The 25378-nt window shown below is 45.2% G+C and overlaps 1 protein-coding gene across 1 annotated transcript in view; it reads left to right on the top strand.

Annotated features, from left to right (window-relative positions):
- LOC135536252 (dynein axonemal heavy chain 6-like) overlaps positions 1–24711 on the top strand; it is a 132547-nt gene extending 107836 nt beyond the window's left edge. Inside the window, 10 exon segments of the mRNA XM_064962617.1 lie at positions 2716–2854; positions 4692–4811; positions 10338–10459; positions 10721–10850; positions 11356–11483; positions 14616–14801; positions 18048–18120; positions 20374–20525; positions 21015–21237; positions 24349–24711. Of these exon segments, the coding sequence (XP_064818689.1) occupies positions 2716–2854; positions 4692–4811; positions 10338–10459; positions 10721–10850; positions 11356–11483; positions 14616–14801; positions 18048–18120; positions 20374–20525; positions 21015–21237; positions 24349–24452 (1377 nt within the window). The 3' untranslated portion in view covers positions 24453–24711.
- The last annotated feature ends 667 nt before the right edge of the window (positions 24712–25378 follow it).

Genomic DNA, 25378 nt, shown 5'->3' with positions numbered 1-25378 from the left:
ATGTCAGAACACACACCTCCTACTGTATTCATTATGTCAGAACGCACACCTCCTACTGTATTCATTGTCTTCTTCCACACCGTCATACAGGTCAGAACACACACCTCCTACTGTATTCATTATGTCTTCTTAAATGTCATCATACAGGTCAGAACACACACCTCCTACTGTATTCATTGTCTTTGTAACTGATGTTACACAACTCCATTTTGTTGATCCCTGCCTGCAGACAGAAACTAAAACAAGAAGCTCCCACGCTGAGGTCTGTCCAACGCTGGTCCGACCAATCTGATTCCACACTCCAAACCTGCTTCCATCACGTGGACTGGGATATGTTTCGTATTGCGTCAGACAACAACATTGACGAATACGCTGATTCGGAGTTCATTAGAACGTGCGTTGAAGATGTCGTTCCCATAGCAACGATTAAAACATTCCCAAACCAGAAACCGTGGATTGATTGCAGCATTCGCGCGAAACTGAAAGCGCGAACCACTGCTTTTAATCAGGGCAAGGTGACCGGAAACATGACCGAATACAAACAGTGTAGCTATTCCCTCCGCAAGGCAATCAAACAAGCTAAGCGTCAGTATAGAGACAAAGTAGAATCTCAATTCAACGGCTCAGACACAAGAGGTATGTGGCAGGGTCTACAGTCAATCACGGATTACAAAAAGAAAACCAGCCCCATCACGGACCAGGATGTCTTGCTCCCAGGCAGACTAAATAACTTCTTTGCCCGCTTTGAGGACAATACAGTGCCACTGACACAGCCTGCAACCAAAACATGCAGCCTCTCCTTCACTGCAGCCGAGGTGAGTAAAACATTTAAACGTGTTAACCCTCGCAAGGCTGCAGGCCCAGACGGCATCCCCAGCCGCGCCCTCAGAGCATGCGCAGACCAGCTGGCTGGTGTGTTTACGGACATATTCAATCAATCCCTATCCCAGTCTGCTGTTCCCACATGCTTCAAGAGGGCCACCATTGTTCCTGTTCCCAAGAAAGCTAAGGTAACTGAGCTAAATGACTACCGCCCCGTAGCACTCACTTCCGTCATCATGAAGTGCTTTGAGAGACTAGTCAAGGACCATATCACCTCCACCCTACCTGACACCCTAGACCCACTCCAATTTGCTTACCGCCCAAATAGGTCCACAGACGATGCAATCTCAACCACACTGCACACTGCCCTAACCCATCTGGACAAGAGGAAAGCTATGTGAGAATGCTGTTCATCGACTACAGCTCGGCATTTAACACCATAGTACCCTCCAAGCTCGACCCCGCCCTGTGCAACTGGGTACTGGACTTCCTGACGGGCCGCCCCCAGGTGGTGAGGGTAGGCAACAACATCTCCACCCCGCTGATCCTCAACACTGGGGCCCCACAAGTGGGCGTTCTGAGTCCTCTCCTGTACTCCCTGTTCACCCACGACTGCGTGGCCACGCACGCCTCCAACTCAATCATCAAGTTTGCGGACAACACAACAGTGGTAGGCTTGATTTCCAAAAACAACGACGAGACGGCCTACAGGGAGGAGGTGAGGGCCCTCGGAGTGTGGTGTCAGGAAAATAACCTCACACTCAACGTCAACAAAACTAAGGAGATGATTGTGGACTTCAGGAAACAGCAGAGGGAACACCCCCTATCCACATCGATGGAACAGTAGTGGAGAGGGTAGTAAGTTTTAAGTTCCTCGGCATACACATCACAGACAAACTGAATTGGTCCACTCACACAGACAGCATCGTGAAGAAGGCGCAGCAGCGCCTCTTCAACCTCAGGAGGCTGAAGAAATTCGGCTTGTCACCAAAAGCACTCACAAACTTCTACAGATGCACAATCGAGAGCATCCTAGCGGGCTGTATCACCGCCTGGTACGGTAACTGCTCCGCCCACAACCGTAAGGCTCTCCAGAGGGTAGTGAGGTCTGCACAACGCATCACCGGGGGCAAACTACCTGCCCTCCAGGACACCTACACCACCCGATGTTACAGGAAGGCCATAAAGATCATCAAGGACAACAACCACCCGAGCCACTGCCTGTTCACCCCGCTATCATCCAGAAGGCGAGGTCAGTACAGGTGCATCAAAGCTGGGACCGAGAGACTGAAAAACAGCTTGTATCTCAAGGCCATCAGACTGTTAAACAGTCATCACCACTAACATTGAGTGGCTGCTGCCAACACACTGACTCAACTCCAGCCACTTTAATAATGGGAATTGATGGGAAATGAAGTAAAATATATCACTAGCCACTTTAGACAATGCTACCTAATATAATGTTTACATACCCTACATTATTCATCTCATATGTATACGTATATACTGTACTCTATATCATCCACTGCATCTTTATGTAATACATGTATCACTAGCCACTTTAACTATGCCACTTTGTTTACATACTCATCTCATATGTATATACTGTACTCGATACCATCTACTGTATCTTGCCTATGCCGTTCTGTACCATCACTCAATCATATATCTTTATGTACATATTCTTTATCCCCCTACACTTGTGTGTATAAGAGAGTCATTTTGGAATTGTTAGTTAGATTACTTGTTGGTTATTACTGCATTGTCGGAACTAGAAGCACAAGCATTTCGCTACACTCGCATTAACATCTGTTAACCATGTGTATGTGACAAATAAAATTTGATTTGATTTGAGAATGACAGTAGAATAAAAACAGTGAGTGTGTGTTGCAGGAGAGGAAGAAGTTTGGTCCTCTGGGCTGGAACATCCGTTATGAGTTCAACGACAGCGACAGAGAGTGTGCCCTGCTCAACCAGAACCTCTACTGTCAGACTGGTCACATACCCTGGGATGCTCTCATCTACATCACTGGTAGGACTGTGTGTGTATTGGCCCCTTCCTGTCCCTGCCTGTCTCCCTGCCTCCTGTCTGTCTCCCCTCCTTGCCTGTCTCCCTGCCTGCCACCCTCCCTGCCTCCCTGCCTCCCTGTCTCCCTGCCTGTCTATCTCCCTCCTTGCCTGTCTCCCTGCCTGCCGCCTTGCCTCCCTCATTGCCTGTCTCCCTGCCTGCCACCTTGCCTCCCTCCCTGTCTCCCTGCCTGTCTATCTCCCTCCTTGCCTGTCTCCCTGCCTGCCGCCTTGCCTCCCTCCCTGCCTGCCTGTCTCCCTGCCTGTCTATCTCCCTCCTTGCCTGTCTCCCTGCCTGCCGCCTTGCCTCCCTCCCTGCCTGCCGCCTTGCCTCCCTCCCTGCCTGCCTGTCTCCCTTCCCGCCTCCCTGTCTGCCTTTCTCCCTGCAGGGTCCTCCATTATTCACATTACTGCTGGCCACCTTGAGGTTCTGAGAGGTTTAGTAGCAGGGAAGACCCTGCGGTCTTGGGAGGTTTAGTAGCAGGGAAGACCCTGAGGTTCTGGGAGGTTTAGTAGCAGGGAAGACCCTGGGGCTATGGGAGGTTTAGTAGCAGGGAAGACCCTGAGGTTTAGTAGCAGGGAAGGCCCTGCGGTTCTGGGAGGTTTAGTAGCAGGGAAGACCCTGAGGTTCTGGGAGGTTTAGCAGCAGGGAAGACCCTGAGGTTCAAGGAGGTTTAGTAGCAGGGAAGACCCTGCGGTTCTGAGAGGTTTAGTAGCAGGGAAGACCCTGCCGTTCTGTGAGGTTTAGTAGCAGGGAAGACCCTGAGGTTCTGAGCGGTTTAGTAGCAGGGAAGACCCTGAGGTTCTGAGAGGTTTAGTAGCAGGGAAGACCCTGAGGTTCTGGGAGGTTTAGTAGCAGGGAAGACCCTGAGGTTCTGGGAGGTTTAGTAGCAGGGAAGACCCTGAGGTTCTGGGAGGTTTAGTAGCAGGGAAGACCCTGAGGTTCTGAGCGGTTTAGTAGCAGGGAAGACCCTGAGGTTCTGGGAGGTTTAGTAGCAGGGAAGACCCTGAGGTTCTGTGAGGTTTAGTAGCAGGTATTGTTGTGAATTGTTAGACACTACTGTACTTTTGTAGCTAGGAACACAAGCATTTAGCTACACCTGCAATAACATGTGACCAGTAAAATTGGATTTGATTTGATGTTTGACAAGGAGGAGTCCACATACACTACATTACTACACTACATTAAGAAATGTTTCTCTGAACTGACATGTTTTTCCCCTTTTTCAAATGTGACCTTCTAATAATGATTATACATAATTTAAAATATATTTTGGGGGATTACACGCTCCTGAGGTCATTTTTTTTTTCATTATTGATTTCTTCCATTACGTTTTTTCAGGCTTTGTAATGTTTGTTTAATTCCTAATTGAACCGTTCTTTGTATGCAGAAACCATCCATTTCAAAATCATTTGGTGTTTAACCTAGCATGATATAGTTTTTAAACATCCTGAATAAAAGTGTTCCTCTCTCACGTAGTGTAATAACTGAAAGGTAGACAGAAGGGTTCCGCTGGGTTCCACCGTGTTCTGCATAATAAAGTTTAGAACCTCGATTAGAACCTTCCATTTACCCAGCAGACCCTCTGTTCCAGCTCCACTCTGTCTGTAATAGGAATGATTCCAAATGTGCACATGTGTTTTCCACAGCAGGTTCATGTGAAGTGGGTCGTGTTCATTAGGGAAATGACCGTAAAACCAACATGAGCATTTCTTCTGGAGGTAGCCCCTCCAGGTTTCTGTCCATGTTCTTCCTTTCAGTACCTAATGACTCCCCCCACCCTCACCCTCTCTCCCCCCAGGGGAGATAACCTACGGAGGCAGGGTGACCGATGCTTGGGACCAGCGCTGTCTCCGCACCATCCTCAAACGGTTCTTCTCTCCTGTCACCCTGGACCCAGGGTACACCTTCTCCACCTCAGGTGAAGACCACTGTGTGTGTGTGCGTGCAAAGTTGTGTGTACAATTTGTGTGTACAAATGTTGCTGAATCTGAGAAACGGGGGAAAGGTGTGTTCTGTTCTGTCTGTGTGTGTGTGTTCAGTGAGATCTAACTGTTGGTATTCTGTCTGTGTGTGTTCAGTGAGATCTAACTGTTGGTATTCTGTGTCTGTGTGTGTGAGATCTAACTGTTGGTATTCTGTGTGTGTGTTCAGTGAGATCTAACTGTTGGTATTCTGTGTGTGTGTGTTCAGTGAGATCTAACTGTTGGTATTCTGTCTGTGTGTGTTCAGTGAGATCTAACTGTTGGTATTCTGTGTGTGTGTTCAGTGAGATCTAACTGTTGGTATTCTGTCTGTGTGTGTTCAGTGAGATCTAACTGTTGGTATTCTGTCTGTGTGTGTTCAGTGAGATCTAACTGTTGGTATTCTGTGTGTGTGTTCAGTGAGATCTAACTGTTGGTATTCTGTGTGTGTGTTCAGTGAGATCTAACTGTTGGTATTCTGTGTGTGTGTTCAGTGAGATCTAACTGTTGGTATTCTGTGTGTGTGTGTTCAGTGAGATCTAACTGTTGGCATTCTGTGTGTGTGTGTGTTCAGTGAGATCTAACTGTTGGTATTCTGTCTGTGTGTGTGTGAGATCTAACTGTTGGTATTCTGTGTGTGTGTTCAGTGAGATCTAACTGTTGGTATTCTGTGTGTGTGTGTTCAGTGAGATCTAACTGTTGGTATTCTGTCTGTGTGTGTGTGAGATCTAACTGTTGGTATTCTGTCTGTGTGTGTTCAGTGAGATCCAACTGTTGGTATTCTGTGTGTGTGTGTTCAGTGAGATCTAACTGTTGGTATTCTGTGTGTGTGTGTCTAGTGAGATCTAACTGTTGGTATTCTGTCTGTGTGTGTGTGTGAGATCTAACTGTTGGTATTCTGTCTGTGTGTGTTCAGTGAGATCTAACTGTTGGTATTCTGTCTGTGTGTGTGTGTGAGATCTAACTGTTGGTATTCTGTCTGTGTGTGTGTGAGATCTAACTGTTGGTATTCTGTCTGTGTGTGTGTGAGATCTAACTGTTGGTATTCTGTCTGTGTGTGTGTGAGATCTAACTGTTGGTATTCTGTCTGTGTGTGTGTGAGATCTAACTGTTGGTATTCTGTCTGTGTGTGTTCAGTGAGATCTAACTGTTGGTATTCTGTGTGTGTGTGTTCAGTGAGATCTAACTGTTGGTATTCTGTCTGTGTGTGTGTGAGATCTAACTGTTGGTATTCTGTGTGTGTGTGTCTAGTGAGATCTAACTGTTGGTATTCTGTGTGTGTGTGTTCAGTGAGATCTAACTGTTGGTATTCTGTCTGTGTGTGTTCAGTGAGATCTAACTGTTGGTATTCTGTGTGTGTGTGTTCAGTGAGATCTAACTGTTGGTATTCTGTGTGTGTGTGTGAGATCTAACTGTTGGTATTCTGTCTGTGTGTGTGTGTGAGATCTAACTGTTGGTATTCTGTCTGTGTGTGTTCAGTGAGATCTAACTGTTGGTATTCTGTCTGTGTGTGTGTGTGAGATCTAACTGTTGGTATTCTGTCTGTGTGTGTGAGATCTAACTGTTGGTATTCTGTCTGTGTGTGTGTGAGATCTAACTGTTGGTATTCTGTCTGTGTGTGTGTGAGATCTAACTGTTGGTATTCTGTCTGTGTGTGTTCAGTGAGATCTAACTGTTGGTATTCTGTGTGTGTGTTCAGTGAGATCTAACTGTTGGTATTCTGTCTGTGTGTGTTCAGTGAGATCTAACTGTTGGTATTCTGTGTGTGTGTTCAGTGAGATCTAACTGTTGGTATTCTGTGTGTGTGTTCAGTGAGATCTAACTGTTGGTATTCTGTGTGTGTGTGTTCAGTGAGATCTAACTGTTGGTATTCTGTGTGTGTGTGTCAGTGAGATCTAACTGTTGGTATTCTGTCTGTGTGTGTTCAGTGAGATCTAACTGTTGGTATTCTGTGTGTGTTCAGTGAGATCTAACTGTTGGTATTCTGTCTGTGTGTGTTCAGTGAGATCTAACTGTTGGTATTCTGTGTGTGTGTTCAGTGAGATCTAACTGTTGGTATTCTGTGTGTGTGTGTTCAGTGAGATCTAACTGTTGGTATTCTGTCTGTGTGTGTGTGAGATCTAACTGTTGGTATTCTGTCTGTGTGTGTTCAGTGAGATCTAACTGTTGGTATTCTGTGTGTGTGTGTCTAGTGAGATCTAACTGTTGGTATTCTGTGTGTGTGTGTCTAGTGAGATCTAACTGTTGGTATTCTGTGTGTGTGTGTGTGTGAGAGATCTAACTGTTGGTATTCTGTGTGTGTGTGTCAGTGAGATCTAACTGTTGGTATTCTGTCTGTGTGTGTTCAGTGAGATCTAACTGTTGGTATTCTGTGTGTGTGTGTGTGTGAGAGATCTAACTGTTGGTATTCTGTGTGTGTGTGTTCAGTGAGATCTAACTGTTGGTATTCTTTCTGTGTGTGTGTGTGAGATCTAACTGTTGGTATTCTGTGTGTGTGTGTGAGATCTAACTGTTGGTATTCTGTCTGTGTGTGTGTGTGAGATCTAACTGTTGGTATTCTGTCTGTGTGTGTTCAGTGAGATCTAACTGTTGGTATTCTGTCTGTGTGTGTGTGTGAGATCTAACTGTTGGTATTCTGTCTGTGTGTGTGTGAGATCTAACTGTTGGTATTCTGTCTTTGTGTGTGTGAGATCTAACTGTTGGTATTCTGTCTGTGTGTGTTCAGTGAGATCTAACTGTTGGTATTCTGTCTGTGTGTGTTCAGTGAGATCTAACTGTTGGTATTCTGTCTGTGTGTGTTCAGTGAGATCTAACTGTTGGTATTCTGTGTGTGTGTGTTCAGTGAGATCTAACTGTTGGTATTCTGTCTGTGTGTGTGTGAGATCTAACTGTTGGTATTCTGTGTGTGTGTGTCTAGTGAGATCTAACTGTTGGTATTCTGTCTGTGTGTGTGTGAGATCTAACTGTTGGTATTATGTGTGTGTGTGTGTGTGAGATCTAACTGTTGGTATTCTGTCTGTGTGTGTGTGTGTGAGATCTAACTGTTGGTATTCTGTCTGTGTGTGTTCAGTGAGATCTAACTGTTGGTATTCTGTCTGTGTGTGTGTGTGAGATCTAACTGTTGGTATTCTGTCTGTGTGTGTGTGAGATCTAACTGTTGGTATTCTGTCTGTGTGTGTGTGAGATCTAACTGTTGGTATTCTGTCTGTGTGTGTGTGTGTGAGATCTAACTGTTGGTATTCTGTGTGTGTGTGTTCAGTGAGATCTAACTGTTGGTATTCTGTCTGTGTGTGTGTGAGATCTAACTGTTGGTATTCTGTGTGTGTGTGTCTAGTGAGATCTAACTGTTGGTATTCTGTGTGTGTGTGTTCAGTGAGATCTAACTGTTGGTATTCTGTGTGTGTGTGTCCAGTGAGATCTAACTGTTGGTATTCTGTCTGTGTGTGTGTGAGATCTAACTGTTGGTATTCTGTCTGTGTGTGTTCAGTGAGATCTAACTGTTGGTATTCTGTGTGTGTGTGTCCAGTGAGATCTAACTGTTGGTATTCTGTCTGTGTGTGTGTGAGATCTAACTGTTGGTATTCTGTCTGTGTGTGTTCAGTGAGATCTAACTGTTGGTATTCTGTGTGTGTGTGTTCAGTGAGATCTAACTGTTGGTATTCTGTCTGTGTGTGTGTGAGATCTAACTGTTGGTATTCTGTGTGTGTGTGTCTAGTGAGATCTAACTGTTGGTATTCTGTGTGTGTGTGTCAGTGAGATCTAACTGTTGGTATTCTGTCTGTGTGTGTTCAGTGAGATCTAACTGTTGGTATTCTGTGTGTGTGTGTTCAGTGAGATCTAACTGTTGGTATTCTGTGTGTGTGTGTGAGATCTAACTGTTGGTATTCTGTCTGTGTGTGTGTGTGAGATCTAACTGTTGGTATTCTGTCTGTGTGTGTTCAGTGAGATCTAACTGTTGGTATTCTGTCTGTGTGTGTGTGTGAGATCTAACTGTTGGTATTCTGTCTGTGTGTGTGTGAGATCTAACTGTTGGTATTCTGTCTGTGTGTGTGTGAGATCTAACTGTTGGTATTCTGTCTGTGTGTGTTCAGTGAGATCTAACTGTTGGTATTCTGTCTGTGTGTGTTCAGTGAGATCTAACTGTTGGTATTCTGTGTGTGTGTGTTCAGTGAGATCTAACTGTTGGTATTCTGTCTGTGTGTGTGTGAGATCTAACTGTTGGTATTCTGTGTGTGTGTGTCTAGTGAGATCTAACTGTTGGTATTCTGTCTGTGTGTGTGTGAGATCTAACTGTTGGTATTATGTGTGTGTGTGTGTGTGAGATCTAACTGTTGGTATTCTGTCTGTGTGTGTGTGTGAGATCTAACTGTTGGTATTCTGTCTGTGTGTGTTCAGTGAGATCTAACTGTTGGTATTCTGTCTGTGTGTGTGTGTGAGATCTAACTGTTGGTATTCTGTCTGTGTGTGTGTGAGATCTAACTGTTGGTATTCTGTCTGTGTGTGTGTGAGATCTAACTGTTGGTATTCTGTCTGTGTGTGTGTGAGATCTAACTGTTGGTATTCTGTCTGTGTGTGTTCAGTGAGATCTAACTGTTGGTATTCTGTCTGTGTGTGTTCAGTGAGATCTAACTGTTGGTATTCTGTGTGTGTGTGTTCAGTGAGATCTAACTGTTGGTATTCTGTGTGTGTGTTCAGTGAGATCTAACTGTTGGTATTCTGTGTGTGTGTTCAGTGAGATCCAACTGTTGGTATTCTGTGTGTGTGTGTTCAGTGAGATCTAACTGTTGGTATTCTGTGTGTGTGTGTTCAGTGAGATCTAACTGTTGGTATTCTGTGTGTGTGTTCAGTGAGATCTAACTGTTGGTATTCTGTGTGTGTGTGTTCAGTGAGATCTAACTGTTGGTATTCTGTGTGTGTGTGTTCAGTGAGATCTAACTGTTGATATTCTGTGCGTGTGTGTTCAGTGAGATCTAACTGTTGGTATTCTGTGTGTGTGTGTCAGGTGTCTACTTTGCCCCCGAGGCAACGTATTCTGTGTGTGTGTGTTCAGTGAGATCTAACTGTTGGTATTCTGTGTGTGTGTGTGTGAGATCTAACTGTTGGTATTCTGTGTGTGTGTGTGTGTGTCAGTGAGATCTAACTGTTGGTATTCTGTGTGTGTGTGTGTGTGTCAGTGAGATCTAACTGTTGGTATTCTGTGTGTGTGTGTCAGTGAGATCTAACTGTTGGTATTCTGTGTGTGTGTGTGTGAGATCTAACTGTTGGTATTCTGTGTGTGTGTGTCCAGTGAGATCTAACTGTTGGTATTCTGTCTGTGTGTGTTCAGTGAGATCTAACTGTTGGTATTCTGTCTGTGTGTGTTCAGTGAGATCTAACTGTTGGTATTCTGTCTGTGTGTGTTCAGTGAGATCTAACTGTTGGTATTCTGTGTGTGTGTGTTCAGTGAGATCTAACTGTTGGTATTCTGTGTGTGTGTGTGTCAGGTGTCTACTTTGCCCCCGAGGCAGACAGACTGAGTGACTATAACAGGTACATAGAGAACCTTCCTCTCATAGACGACCCTGAGATCTTTGGTATGCACGAGAACGCCAACCTCGCCTTCCAGGTCAGACACTTCACTCTGCTTATATATTCTCACCTTTAGCTCAGTGGGCTAATACTGGCTTGGGGACAATTAACTATGCAGTACCTAATTCAAATTTGTTTTTGACAGATTTTGTTCTTGTACTGTCTGAAAACAAGAGGTCACATCACTAATACAAAACATGTATTTAGCCAGTTAAGAGGAGATCATTACATTATATTGTCTGTGTCCTGTGGGTTACTTGTCATCCCTAAAACGGTGAGGTCTTGTCTGTCTGTACAGCGTCTGGAGACTATGACCCTGATCAACACCATCCTGGAGGTACAGCCTCGCTCGTCAGCCCGCGGCGGGGGCAAGAGCAACGACGAGATCGTCCACGAGCTGGCTGACTCCATCCTCGCCAAGATCCCGGGTGAGAGAGAGACGCACGTAAACACACACACACATCCCAGGCTTGATTTATTCTGCTGTTTTTACGGTTTGATGATCGCTTTGGTTTGAAATTAAAGTTAGTCTCTCTAAACTCATTATAGTGTGGTTGAAGTCACTGTCTGATCTGTCTCTGTCTGTGTCTGTCTCTCTTTCTGACTGTCTCTCTGTCTGTCTGTCTGTCTGTCTGTCTGTCTGTGTCTCTATGTCTGTCTGTCTGTCTGTCTCTCTTTCTGACTGTCTCTGTGTCTGTCTGTCTGTCTGTGTCTGTCTGATCTGTCAGCCTGTGTCTGTCTCTGTCGGTCTGTCTGATCTGTCTCTCTGTCTGTCTGTGTCTGTCTGATCTGTCTCTCTGTCTGTGTATCTGATCTGTCTGTGTCTGTCTCTATGTCGGTCTGTCTGATCTGTCTCCCTGTCTGTCTGTGTCTGTCTGATCTGTCGGTCTGTCTCTCTGTCTGTCTGTCTGATCTGTCGGTCTGTCTCCTCAGAGTGTCTGGATATGGATGAGGCAGCAGAGGCTCTGTTTATTCGTGACGCCAACGGACGCCTCAACTCCCTCACCACCGTCCTCGGACAGGAAGTAGACCGCTTTAACAACCTGCTGCGGGTCCTCAGGGTGAGTCAGGGGTCAGGCATTAGAGGTCAGGGTCAGGCATTAGAGGTCAGGGGTCAGGCATTAGAGGTCAGGGGTCAGGCATTAGAGGTCAGGGGTCCCAGTTGTCAGCCATTCATTTTTCAGTGTATTTAAATGCTGTGAAATCAGGAGAGGATGATTGGTAATGGAAATGCATTGAAAAGGACCTTGATGAAATGTTAGGACAGCTGTATCGGTCCATGGTTCCAGCTGCTGCCCCGAGGTCTCAATGGAAGGTCCCCAGAGGCATAGTGGAGGGACATACAGTGCATTCGGGAATCTATTCACCCCTTGACCTTTTCCACATTTTGTTACAGCCTTATTCTAAAATATATTACATTTAGTTTTTTTCTCATCAATCTACACACAATAATAGCCCATAAAGACAAAGCAACAAAAAAAGTTAAAAAATGTTGGCTTTTTAACCTCTTGAAACTCCCCATCCCGGATCCGGGATTGTGACTAAGCCTCAGGCTCATTAGCATAACGCAACGTTAACGATTTCTGAAAATCGCAAATAAAATTAAAATAATGCGTTTGCTCTCAAGCTTAGCCTTTTCTTAACAACACTGTCATCTCAGATTTTCAAAATATGCTTTTGAACCATAGAAATTGACTAATTTGTGTAAGAGTATGCAAAGCTAGCATAGCATTTTGTGTAGCATGTAGCACGCAACATTTTCACAAAAGCCAGATAACCAAATAAATAAAATCATTTACCTTTGAAGAGCTTCTGATGTTTTCAATGAGGAGACTCCCAGCCACATACCAGATGCGCAGTGTTTCCTGAAAGCGTCTGTGTGTAGGAGAAATCGTTCCGTTTTCTACATTGCGCCTGGCTACCGAAACGAACCGAAAATGCAGTCACCTACAACGTGAAACTTTTTCCGGATTAACTACATAATATCGACCGAAACATGGCAAACGTTGTTTGGAATCAATCCTCAAGGTGTTTTTTCACATATCTCTTCATTGACATGCAGTTCGTGGAAGCTTGCTTCTCTCTGTGTCCCATGGAAAAATACTGGCAGGTGACTTTTGCGCACCAATTTCGGCGCAGGACACCGGGCGGACACGTGGTAAATGTGGTCTCTTATGGTCAATCTTCCAATGATCTGCCTACAAATACGTCACAATGCTGCAGACACCTTGGGGAAACGACAGAAAGGGCAGACTCATTCCTCTTGCGTTCACAGCCATATAAGGAGATCATGAAAGACAGAGCCTCAAAAATCCTTGTCATTTCCTGGATGCCATGTCATCTTGGTTTTGCCTGAAGCTCACGTTAAAGGGCACGCACAGAGAAGATATTTGTATTTCTGGACACGTCAGAGTGTTTTCTTTCGAACAGTAGCAATTATATGCATAGTCGAGCATCTTTTTGTGACAAAATATCTTGTTTAAAACGGGAACGTTTTTCTTCCAAAAATGAAATAGCGCCACCATAGGTGTAAGAGGTTAAAAGAAAGTGTTTTTTTATAAATACACGTCACATTTACATAGGTATTCAGACCCTTTACTCAGTACTTTGTTGAAGCACCTTTGGCAGCGATTACAGTCTCCAGTCTTCCTGGGTATGTCGCTACAAGCTTGGCATACCTGTTTGAGTTTCTCCCAGTCTTCTCTGCAGATCCTCTCAAGCTCTGTCAGGTTGGATGGGGAGCGTCGCTACACAGCTATTTTTAGATATCTCCAGACATATTAGATTGGGTTCAAGTCTGGGCGCTGGCTGGGCCACTCAAGGACATTCAGAGACTTGTCCCGAAGCCACTCCTGCGTTGTCTTGGCTGTTTGCTTACGGTCGTTGTCCTGTTGGAAGGTGAACCAGTCCTCAGCGCTCTGGAACAGGTTTTCATCAAGGATCTCTCTGTACTTTGCTCCGTTCATCTTTCCCTCGATCCTGACTATTCTCCCAGTCCCTGCCACTGAATAACATCCCCACAGCATGATGCTGCCACCACCATGCTTCACTGTAGGGATGGTGCCAAGTTTCCTCCAGATGTGACGTTTGGCATTCAGGCCAAAGTGTTCAATCTTGGTTTCATCAGACCAGATAATCTTGTTTCTCATGGTCTGAGAGTTCTTTAGGTGCCTCTTGGCAAACTCCAAGTAGGCTGTCATGTGCCTTTTTACTGAGGAGTGGCTTCCACTTCCACTTGCCACTCTACTATAAAGGCCTGATTGGTGGAGTGCTGCAGAGATGATTGTCTATCTGGAAGGTTCTCCCATCTCCACAAAGGAACTCTAGAGCTCTCTCAGAGTGACCATCAGGTTCTTGGTCACCTCCCTGAACAAGGCCCTTCTCCCTAATTGCTCAGTGCCTCCACACAATCCTGTCTCGGAGCTCTATAGACAATTTCTTTGACCTCATGGCTTGGTTTTTGCTCTGACATGCACTGTTAACTGTTATATAGATCTCAAGCACAGGAGGTTGGTGGCACCTTAATTTGGGAGGATGGGCTCGTTGTAATGACTGGAACAGAATAAGTGGAATGGTATCAAATACACAAGTACATCCGTGTGTGTGATGCCATTCCATTTCTCCGTACCAGACATTGTTATGATCCGTTCTCCCCTCAGCAGCCTCCACTGATCTCAAGGATGATCCATGGAAACAGGATGCACCGGAGCTCAATTTGGAGTTTCATCGCAAAGGTTGAATACTTATGTAAATGTAATATTTCATTTTTTATATCATTTTTTGGCAAACATTTACAAAAACCTGTTTTTTTGCTTTGTCATGATATGGTATTGTGTGTAGATTGATGAGGGGAAAATATAATTTGATCCATTTTAGAACAAGGCTGTAACGTAACAAAATGTGGAAAAGGGGAATGTGTTTGAATACTTTCCCCAAGAATCTGTATGTGTTTATAAGGACAGATGCTGCAGCCACATTGTTGGCAAACCGTTACTGCAGTGGTGACCTCTGGGTTTATGATGTTCTCTTGTGGATGTCTCAGATAAACACCCACAAACACTTCACCTCACATTCAGCCTCCCCTCCCCTCCCCCTCTCCTCCCTCCCTCCCCCTCTCCTCCCTCCCTCCCTCCCTCCCTCCCTCCCCCTCTCCTCCCCTCCCTTCCTCCCCCCTCCCTCCCTCCCTCCCTCAGGTGTCTCTGTGTACCCTCCAGAAGGCTATAGCAGGGCTGGTGGTGATGTCAGAGGAGATGGAGAGAATCTACACCAGTTTCCTCAACAACCAGGTTCCAATCCACTGGAGCTCCTCAGCCTACCCCTCCCTCAAACCCCTGGCCAGCTGGGTGAAAGACCTGGCCCTCAGGACCTGCTTCATCCAGGTGACAGACACATCTCTCTCTCATAGACACGTGTTGCTGTACAGTTGGGTCAATGAACCTCTCTTTAAGTCCTGAGTCAGACACAATTTACCCCCCCCAAACCACTATTTGTGTACATATGTATCGATGTACTACGACACAGTGAAACACTATACATCAGATGGGAAGACTTGTGTGTGTGTGTTGTCATTACATCAGATAGGAAGACTTGTGTTTGTGTGTTGTCATTACATCAGATGGGAGACTTGTGTTTGTGTGTTGTCATTACATCAGATAGGAAGACTTGTGTGTTTGTGTGTTGTCATTACATCAGATAGGAAGACTTGTGTGTGTTGTCATTACATCAGATAGGAGACTTGTGTTTGTGTGTTGTCATTACATCAGATAGGAAGACTTGTGTTTGTGTGTTGTCATTACATCAGATAGGAAGACTTGTGTGTGTTGTCATTACATCAGATTGGAAGACTTGTGTGTGTGTGTTGTCATTACATCAGATGGGAAGACTTGTGTTTGTGTGTTGTCATTACATCAGATAGGAAGACTTGTGTTTGTGTGTTGTCATTACATCAGATAGGAAGACTTGTGTTTGTGTGTTGGCATTACATCAGATAGGAAGACTTGTGTTTGTGTGTGTTGTCATTACATCAGATAGGAAGACTTGTGTTTGTGTGTGTTGTCATTACATCAGATAGGAAGACTTGTGTTTGTGTGTTGTCATTACATCAGATAGGAGACTCGTGTTTGTGTGTTGTCATTACATCAGATGGGAAGACTTGTGTTTGTGTGTTGTCATTACATCAGATAGGAAGACTTGTGTGTGTGTGTTGTCATTACATCAGATAGGAAGACTTGTGTTTGTGTGTTGTCATTACATCAGATAGGAGACTCGTGTTTGTGTGTTGTCATTACATCAGATGGGAAGACTTGTGTTTGTGTGTTGGCATTACATCAGATGGGAAGACTTGTGTTTGTGTGTTGTCATTACATCAGATAGGAAGACTTGTGTTTGTGTGTGTTGTCATTACATCAGATAGGAAGACTTGTGTTTGTGTGTTGTCATTACATCAGATAGGAAGACTTGTGTTTGTGTGTTGTCATTACATCAGATAGGGAGACTTGTGTTTGTGTGTTGTCATTACATCAGATAGGAAGACTTGTGTGTGTGTGTTGTCATTACATCAGATAGGAAGACTTGTGTTTGTGTTGTCATTACATCAGATAGGAAGACTTGTGTTTGTGTGTGTGTTGTCATTACATCAGATAGGAAGACTTGTGTTTGTTGTCATTACATCAGATGGGAGACTCGTGTGTTTGTGTGTGCATGAGTGTGTTTTATATATGTAGGCAATGTGGTACGATATAGTGGAAACAGAACATCTATGTTTGCGTGTTCTTGTTGTTAACATTTCTGTGATCACACACACACACACTCAGACAAATGTGGATTTTCTCTTACAGGAACTCCGCCCAGGCAGAGAAACAAACACACACACACACACACACACACACACACAGAGTCATTATCAGGGGTAGTGAGATGGGATGAGAAAATCATGTTTAAACATTAGCAGCACGCCATCCACTTCAGACTGACTTCTTTCTTTCTCGTCTCTTACTCCCACGTTCTATGCTTCTGTGTCCTTGCTCTGTATTTACCCATCTCTATCTCTCTCTCTTTCCCTCTCCCTAGTCTTCTCTCTTTCTCTCTTTCCCTCTCCCTAGTCTTCTCTCTTTCTCTCTTTCCCTCTCTCTCCCTAGTCTTCTCTCTTTCCCTCTCCCTAGTCTTCTCTCTTTCCCTCTCTTTCCCTCGCTCTCCCTAGTCTTCTCTCTTTCCCTCTCTCTCCCTAGGCTTCTCTCTTTCCCTCTCCCTAGTCTTCTCTCTTTCTCTCTCTCTCCCTAGTCTTCTCTCTTTCTCTCTTTCCCTCTCTAGTCTTCTCTCTTTCTCTCTTTCCCTCTCCATAGTCTTCTCTCTTTCCCTCTCCCTAGTCTTCTCTCTTTCCCTCTCCCTAGTCTTCTCTCTTTCCATCTCTCTCCCTAGTCTTCTCTCTTTCCCTCGCTCTCCCTAGTCTTCTCTCTTTCTCTCTTTCCCTCTCTCCCTAGGCTTCTCTCTTTCCCTCTCCCTAGTCTTCTCTCTTTCCCTCGCTCTCCCTAGTCTTCTCTCTTTCCCTCGCTCTCCCTAGTCTTCTCTCTTTCTCTCTTTCCCTCGCTCTCCCTAGTCTTCTCTCTTTCTCTCTCTCTCCCTAGTCTTCTCTCTTTCTCTCTTTCCCTCTCCATAGTCTTCTCTCTTTCCCTCTCCATAGTCTTCTCTCTTTCCCTCTCCCTAGTCTTCTCTCTTTCCCTCTCCCTAGTCTTCTCTCTTTCCCTCTCTCTCCCTAGTCTTCTCTCTTTCTCTCTTTCCCTCGCTCTCCCTAGTCTTCTCTCTTTCCCTCTCTCTCCCTAGGCTTCTCTCTTTCCCTCTCCCTAGTCTTCTCTCTTTCCCTCGCTCTCCCTAGTCTTCTCTCTTTCCCTCTCTCTCCCTAGTCTTCTCTCTTTCTCTCTTTCCCTCTCTCTCCCCAGTCTTCTCTCTTTCCCTCTCTCTCCCTAGTCTTCTCTCTTTCTCTCTTTCCCTCTCCCTAGTCTTCTCTCTTTCCCTCTCTCTCCCTAGTCTTCTCTCTTTCCCTCTCTCTCCCTAGTATTCTCTCTTTCTCTCTTTCCCTCTCCCTAGTCTTCTCTCTTGTTTTTCTCCCTCTCTCTTCCTAGTCTTCTCTCTCTTTTTTCTCCCTCTCTCTCCCTAGTCTTCTATCTTGTTTTTCTCCCTCTCTCTCCCTAGTCTTCTCTAATGTTTTTCTCCCTCTCTCTCCCTAGTCTTCTCTCTCTTTGCTTCTCTATCTCCAGTCTTCCCTCTCCTCTATCAATTTACATGCATTAGCATGTGAAACATATGTTAACAATGCCAAAGCCAGTGAACTAGATACTAATGTCTCTCTCTCTGCTCTCTGTCCATCTCTCGTTCTCTCTGTGCACTCGCTCTGTCGCCCCAGACTGAAGCGGCTGTCCCGGGAGACTGGTCTGACTGTGTGTTAATCCCTACATGTCTACACACAGACAGATGAGCATGACCCCAGTCTCTGGTGACAGCCTTACAATTAGGTTCTGGGAACTGAGATTAACATAACCCAAACAAAATCACCCTCTCCTTCGTGTGTCTGTGTGTGTGTGTGTTCATGCAGGGAAACCAACTTCCTCTCTGTCTGTGTGTTTGTGTAGAACTGGATCACGCGGGGTCAGCCCAAATCCTTCTGGATCTCTGGACTATTCTTCCCTCAGGGCTTCCTCACTGGTCAGTACACACCGTCTCCTCTGTGTTCTGTTCTCTAGTCAATATTATGTAGTATTAAATATCACTGGTCAGTACACACCGTCTCCTCTGTGTTCTGTTCTCTAGTCAATATTATGTAGTATTAAATATCACTGGTCAGTACACACCGTCTCCTCTGTGTTCTGTTCTCTAGTCAATATTATGTAGTATTAAATATCACTGGTCAGTACACACCGTCTCCTCTGTGTTCTGTTCTCTAGTCAATATTATGTAGTATTAAATATCACTGGTCAGTACACACCGTCTCCTCTGTGTTCTGTTCTCTAGTCAATATTATGTAGTATTAAATATCACTGGTCAGTACACACCAGCTCCTCTGTGTTCTGTTCTCTAGTCAATATTATGTAGTATTAAATATCACTGGTCAGTACACACCAGCTCCTCTGTGTTCTGTTCTCTAGTCAATATTATGTAGTATTAAATATCACTGGTCAGTACACACCAGCTCCTCTGTGTTCTGTTCTCTAGTCAATATTATGTAGTATTAAATATCACTGGTCAGTACACACCAGCTCCTCTGTGTTCTGTTCTCTAGTCAATATTATGTAGTATTAAATATCACTGGTCAGGACACACCGTCTCCTCTGTGTTCTGTTCTCTAGTCAATATTATGTAGTATTAAATATTCAATATGCTGTACTCTATTAAATATTCAATATGCTGTACTCTAGTCAATATTATGTAGTCTATTAAATATTCAATATGCTGCTCTATATTCAATATTATGTAGCAAAAGAATATTCAATATTCTGTTCTTTATTCAATATGCTGTACTCTAGTCAAAATTCTGTTCTCTTCAACATTGTAGTCTACTTCATATAGTACCGTGGTCACCAACCTTTTCTGAGTCAAGATCACTTTGAATCAAAATACATGCCAAGATTTTTATTTATTTATTTTACTAAGTCAGTTAAGAACAAATTCTTATTTTCAATGACGGCCTAGGTTAACAGTAGGTTAACTGCCTGTTCAGGGGCAGAACGACAGATTTGTACTTTGTCGGTTCGGGGGTTTGAACTTGCAACCTTCCGGTTACTAGTCCAACGCTCTAACCACTAGGCTACCCTACCGCTCTGATTTTTTATTACCATGACTTCAACAATGTAAGAAACATGAACCAATTAAAAACAGCTCTGAAGCAATGAGGTTTGTGCAGTAAGCTACAGGCCCAATACATTATCACCACATACTGGCTTTGCTTGAATTCACCTGCCAATGCATTGTTGTTCAGGACATTTAAAAATATATATATATATTTCAACATTTGAGGTAGGCTATATGATCACACCGGTAATAGATCCATCGTTGTATTACTTGTGAGGCACAGCTGAGTGAGCATACATTTAAATAATTAGCTGTTTATTTTACTGGGCTGATGGTGCCTGCATCTGATGGTCAGTCTCAGCGGAGGGAGAGAGCAGCAGACTGACCAAAAAGGGACACCTTCTTCCAGCTGACGGCCAAACTCGAGTTGCAGTATTTCTGCCTCATGCACAAATTCATGTTGTTAGTCCTATGAACAGAGAAAGTGAAATATTCCTTGATATTAAAAAAGACCCAAGCCGCTAATTACAACAAACCAAGCCTACCTATACACTTTCCTCCTCATTCATTACTGCTGCACTGCTTGTTGTAGCGCTGAGGGGAAATAGGAAGAACTCGCATTTTATGGCTTATAAAAGTGTTGACAGTGCTGAGTAAGAACTTAAACATGAACTCAGTCATATATACAGCAGATCTTTGCTGTATTCGTTGACAGTCTCTCTCTAGTCATGGTTTTAAACGTTTTCAAATCTCACAGTATCAATTTTGCCCGTAGCTTTCTTTCATGCCTGCTGCGTTACTGCAAACATGGTCATCTGAGCATCTGATTGGCCGGCGGTGGCATAGTGCACTTGATTTCCTCTCCAGGCCCACCGGGACGGCAGAGTTTGAACCTTCAGACACATACCTGGAGCGGAGGGCAGCTGAATGGGCTGCACCTACCACCAACAGCCCGAGACTGATAAAACAAATAGGAACACAAGGCTTTATCATTGGGTTATTTACAGAAATGTTTGGAGATGGACCGGTTGGTGACCACTGATATATTTATAAATCATGTTATTATTGAACAGGCCTGGTATCAGTCCAAAGTAGAGCACCAAACTGGGTTACAGTCCAGTTACTGAGATGTTGAAACGCTGTTGTGCTGTTCCCCCTCCTGTCCTGTAGGGGCGCTACAGAACCACGCCAGGACCTATAACCTCCCCATCGACGAGCTCAACTTCCGTTTCAACGTGTTGCCGGTCTACCTAGACCAGGGGGCCGTGAGCGAGGCGCTGAAGACCCTACCAGCCGGGGGCGAGCTGGACATGGACTCTGAGGTAGCGACAGGGAGGGGAGAGGGACATATTTAGACTGGTTGCCCTGAGGGCAGGAATGAGTTTACTGCATCCTGCCTCCAAGGCACAGTCTGACTCTGTAAAAACATGAAGGAGCTAAGCTACTCGCTGATAGAAATGACTCCAACACACGTTGACCTCTGTGGGATGTTTCGAGGTCATCAGTGAATTAGTCAACTCGTCAGGTTCCTGGAGAGGTTTTAGAACCATATCTGGATCATTATTAGGACCCTGTGTTCTGGACCACCATGTCACATGACCTAGATTTGAACCTTTATTTAAAGCCTTGTCCAGAAATGAGAATTAGACCTAAAATGAAAACAACTGTCTGAGGATGGTGCTGGATGATGAAGCTTTAACTAAATGTTCAACACCAGGTCATGTGACATGATTGTCCAAAACCCAGGCCTCTAATCACAATGCATCATAATATGACATTATGGTAACTACAGTACAACTCTGTCTCCATAGCTACCCACCATCAACGACGGCGTGCTGGTGCACGGGATGTTCATGGACGCCAGTCGCTGGAACGACGTCGACATGGTGATGGAGGATGCGTTGCCGCGGGTGATGAACACCATGCTTCCCGTGGTGCACTTCGAACCCCAGCAGAACTATGTCCCTGATCCGTCTCTCTACCAGGCTCCGCTGTACAAGACCTCAGCTCGGGCTGGGACTTTGTCTACTACAGGTAAGGACACCTACCTAATATTCATTTTCACCCCCTTTTGCCCTCAGAACAGCCTCAATTCGTCAGGACATGGACTCTACAAGGTGCTGAAAGCTTTCCACAGGGATGCTGGCCCATGTTGACTCCAATGCTTCCCACAGTTGGCTGGATGTCCTTTGGGTGGTGGACCATTCTTGATACACACGGGAAACTGTTGAGTGTGAAAGACCCAGCAGCGTTGCAGTTCTTGACGCACACCAGTGAGCCTGACACCGACTACCATACCCCATTCAGGCACTTCAATCTGTTGTCTTCCATTCACCCTCTGAATATCACACATACACAATCCATGTCTCAATTATCTCAATGGGCAAGACTAAAGATGTATGTGCTTTTGAACGGGGTATGGTAGTAGGTGCCAGGCACACTGGTTTGCGTCAAGAACCGCAACGCTGCTGGGTTTTTCACACTCAACAGTTTCCCGAATTGAGGCTTTTCTGAAGAGAAAATGGGTGGGGGGGGGTGCAAATCAATATTAGGAAGGTGTTCATAATATTTTGGACACATTCCCCCTATTTTGTTGCCTTACAACCTGGAATTAAAATAGATTTTTTGGGGGGTTTGTATCATTTGATTTACACAACATGCCAACCACTGTGAAGATCCAAATATTTTTATTGTGAAACAAACAAGAAATAAGACAAAAAAAACAGAAAACTTGAGCATCATAACTATTCACCCCCCACAATCACAGCTGCAAGTCTCTTGGGGTGTGTCTCTATAAGCTTGGCACATCCAGCCATTGGGATTTTTTGCCCATTCTTCAAGGCAAAACTGCTCCAGCTCCTTCAAGTTGGATGGGTTCCGCTGGTGCACAGCAGTCTTTAAGTCATACCACAGATTCTCAATTGGATTGAGGTCTGGGCTTTGATTAGGCCATTCCAAGACATTTAAATGTTTCCCCTTAAACCACTCAAGTGTTGCTTCAGCAGTATGCTTAGGGTCATTTTCCTGCTGGAAGGTGAACCTCCGTCCCAGTCTCAAATCTCTGGAAGACTGAGACTCGTTTCCCTCAAGAATTTCCCTGTATTTAGAGCCATCCATCATTCCTTCAGTTCCCCAGTTCCCCTGCCGATGAGAAACAGGGATGGTGATGAGAGGTGTTGGGTTTGCGCCAGACATAGCGTTTTCCTTGATGGCCAAAAAGTTCAATTTTAGTCTCATCTGACGAGAGTACCTTGTTCCATATGTTTGGGGAGTCTCCCACATGCCTTTTAGCGAACGCCAAATGTGTTTGCTTATTTTTTCTGACCATTCTTCCGTAAAGCCCAGCTCTGTGGAGTGTACGGCTTAAAGTGTTCCTATGGACAGATACTCCAATCTCCGCTGTTGAGCTTGCAGCTCCTTCAGGGTTATCGTTGGTCTCTTTGTTGCCTCTCTGATTAATGCCCTCCTTGCCTGGGGAGAGCTCCTTGGTCTTCATGGTGCCACATGCTTGGTGGTGCCACTTGCTTGGTGGTGTTGCAGACTCTGGGGCCTTTCAGAACAGGTGTATATATACTGAGATCATGTGAGTCATTTTGTTCATTTCACTTCACCATGTCCATTACATGAAGTCCAAATAAAGATACATTTAAATTACAGGTTGAAATGCAACTAAATAGAAAAAAGGCCAAGGGGAATGAATACTTTTGCAGCAAAGGCACTGTACCTACCCAGGGCCCTACTACCTACCTACCCAGAGCCCTACTACCTACCGACCCGGAGCCCTACTACCTACCGACCCGGAGCCCTACTACCTACCGACCCGGAGCCCTACTACCTACCGACCCGGAGCCCTACTACCTACCGATCCAGGGCCCTACTACCTACCGACCCAGGGCCCTACTACCTACCTAGAGCCCTACTACCTACCTAGAGCCCTACCACCTACCCAGAGCCCTACTACATACCTACCTACCTACCAAGAGCCCTACTACCTACCCAGAGCCTTACTACCTACCCAGAGCCCTACTTTCTACCTACCTCCAGCCCTTATTACCTACCTACCAGATCCCTACTACCTACCTACCTAGAGCCCTACTACCTACCTACCTATCCAGATCCCTACTACCTACCTCCAGCCCTGTTACCTACCCAAAGCCCTACTATCTACCTACCTACCTAGAGCCCTATTACCCACCTTCCCAGAGCCCTACTACCTACCTCCAGCCATGTTACCTACCCAGAGCCCTACTACCTACCTACCTACCTACCCAGAGCCCTACTATCTACCCATCCAGAGCCCTACTATCTACCCATCCAGAGCCCTACTATCTACCCATCCAGAGCCCTACTACCTACACAGAGCCCTACTACCTACCCAGAGCTCTACTACCTACCCAGAGCTCTACTATCTACCCAGAGCCCTACTATCTACCCAGAGCCCTACTACCTACACAGAGCCCTACTACCTACAGAGCCCTACCTACCTACCTAGAGCCCTATTACCTACCTACCTACCCAGAGCCCTACTACCTACCTAGAGCCCTACTACCTACCTAGAGCCATACTGTCTACCTACCTTTCTTAGAGCCCTACTACCTACTTACCTACTTGGAGCCCTACTACCTACATGTCTACTACCTACCTAGAGCCCTACTACCTACCTAGAGCCCTACTACCTACCCAGAGCCCTACTACCTACTTCCATCCCTACTACCTACCTAGAGCCCTACTACCTACCTACCTACCTACCTACCTACCTATCTACCTACCTAGAACCATACGTCCTACCCAGAGCCCTACTACCTACCTAGAGCCATACTGTCTACCTACCTTTCTTAGAGCCCTACTACCTACTTACCTACTTAGAGCCCTACTACCTACCTGTCTACTACCTACCTAGAGCCCTACTACCTACCTAGAGCCCTACTACCTACCTACCTACCTACCTACCTACCTATCTACCTACCTAGAACCATACTTCCTACCCAGAGCCCTACTACCTACCTACCCAGAGCCCTACTACATACCTACATACCTACCTAGATCCTACCTCTGCATCATGTCCAGATAGTGACAGACCTGTGTGTTCTCTGGTCCTCTGCATCATGTCCAGATAGTGACAGACCTGTGTGTTCTCTCCCTCAGGCCACTCTACTAACTTTGTGGTGACGGTGATGCTGCCGTCCAGCCTGCCTAGTGACTACTGGATCACCAAGGCCTCAGCCCTGCTCTGTCAGCTTAACGAGTAGTGACCCACCCACAGACACCCCCCACACACACACCGCTGTACTTCTACACCTTCAATACCAGCAGCAGTGATGAAGCCCATTCTCTATGGACTCTTGTTTTCTGGAAACCAGTGACTGTTTCTCGTGTCTGTATTGAGAAGTATTCTACTGTGTACTCTCTCTCCCTGCTAATCAGTTGAAGGGATTATTTGTATGGGGGTCCAAAATGGCATTTTTCTTTTATTTTCCGAGTTGCTTTGATTAAATACCATGTAGCAGTGCTGTTGTCGTTTGTGCATTTTGCTGTCTGCCTGGGAGAAGAGCATGTCGCTACACCCGCAATAACAGCTGCTGAATAATGTGGATGTCACCAATCAGATTTGATGGGCTCAATTGTGTGTGGTGTGTTCAGTTCTGTCAATTTCTCTTCTCTTTCAGTGAACTGTAACAACATATTAACACACCTGTGTCTGAAATGACAGCTCCCGACATGCCTTTATCCCCCCCCCCCCCCCACAGTCGCCAGGAAGTGTAGACTGCAGTGCTTTCATAGTCACTCGTGTAGCCTGCAAATGTGAAAGGAGAGTAGGATGGTCAATATTCACCAGGAGCATCACCATCTGATGCGTGGTCAGGCAAACTCTAATTCACATGTAAGAGATGGTACTTCAGTGTCCTGCGTCTCCCCCTGCGTCTCCCCCGTTATAAATTAACCATGAGCCCCCTGTCCTTCTCAGCTGAAGGGACACCTGCGATAGTGAACCACCTCGAACAAAAAAGCTGTCCTCCTGCATTTAAAAACCACTGACTTAATCTATTTAAATTTTTCCCTGAGGAAAAACACCATATATTTATCCTCTGTTACTGAAAAGTTATTTCAACACAGTAACTCACCCATTGTGATGTCAACATTAGAATGCACACACAGGCATCTATACGGAACAAAA

The sequence above is a fragment of the Oncorhynchus masou genome, unplaced genomic scaffold (assembly GCF_036934945.1).
Source record: "Oncorhynchus masou masou isolate Uvic2021 unplaced genomic scaffold, UVic_Omas_1.1 unplaced_scaffold_584, whole genome shotgun sequence".
Lineage (NCBI taxonomy): Eukaryota > Metazoa > Chordata > Actinopteri > Salmoniformes > Salmonidae > Oncorhynchus > Oncorhynchus masou.
The sequence above is the reverse complement of the archived record's forward strand: the minus strand, read 5'-3'. Positions and strand labels throughout refer to the sequence as shown.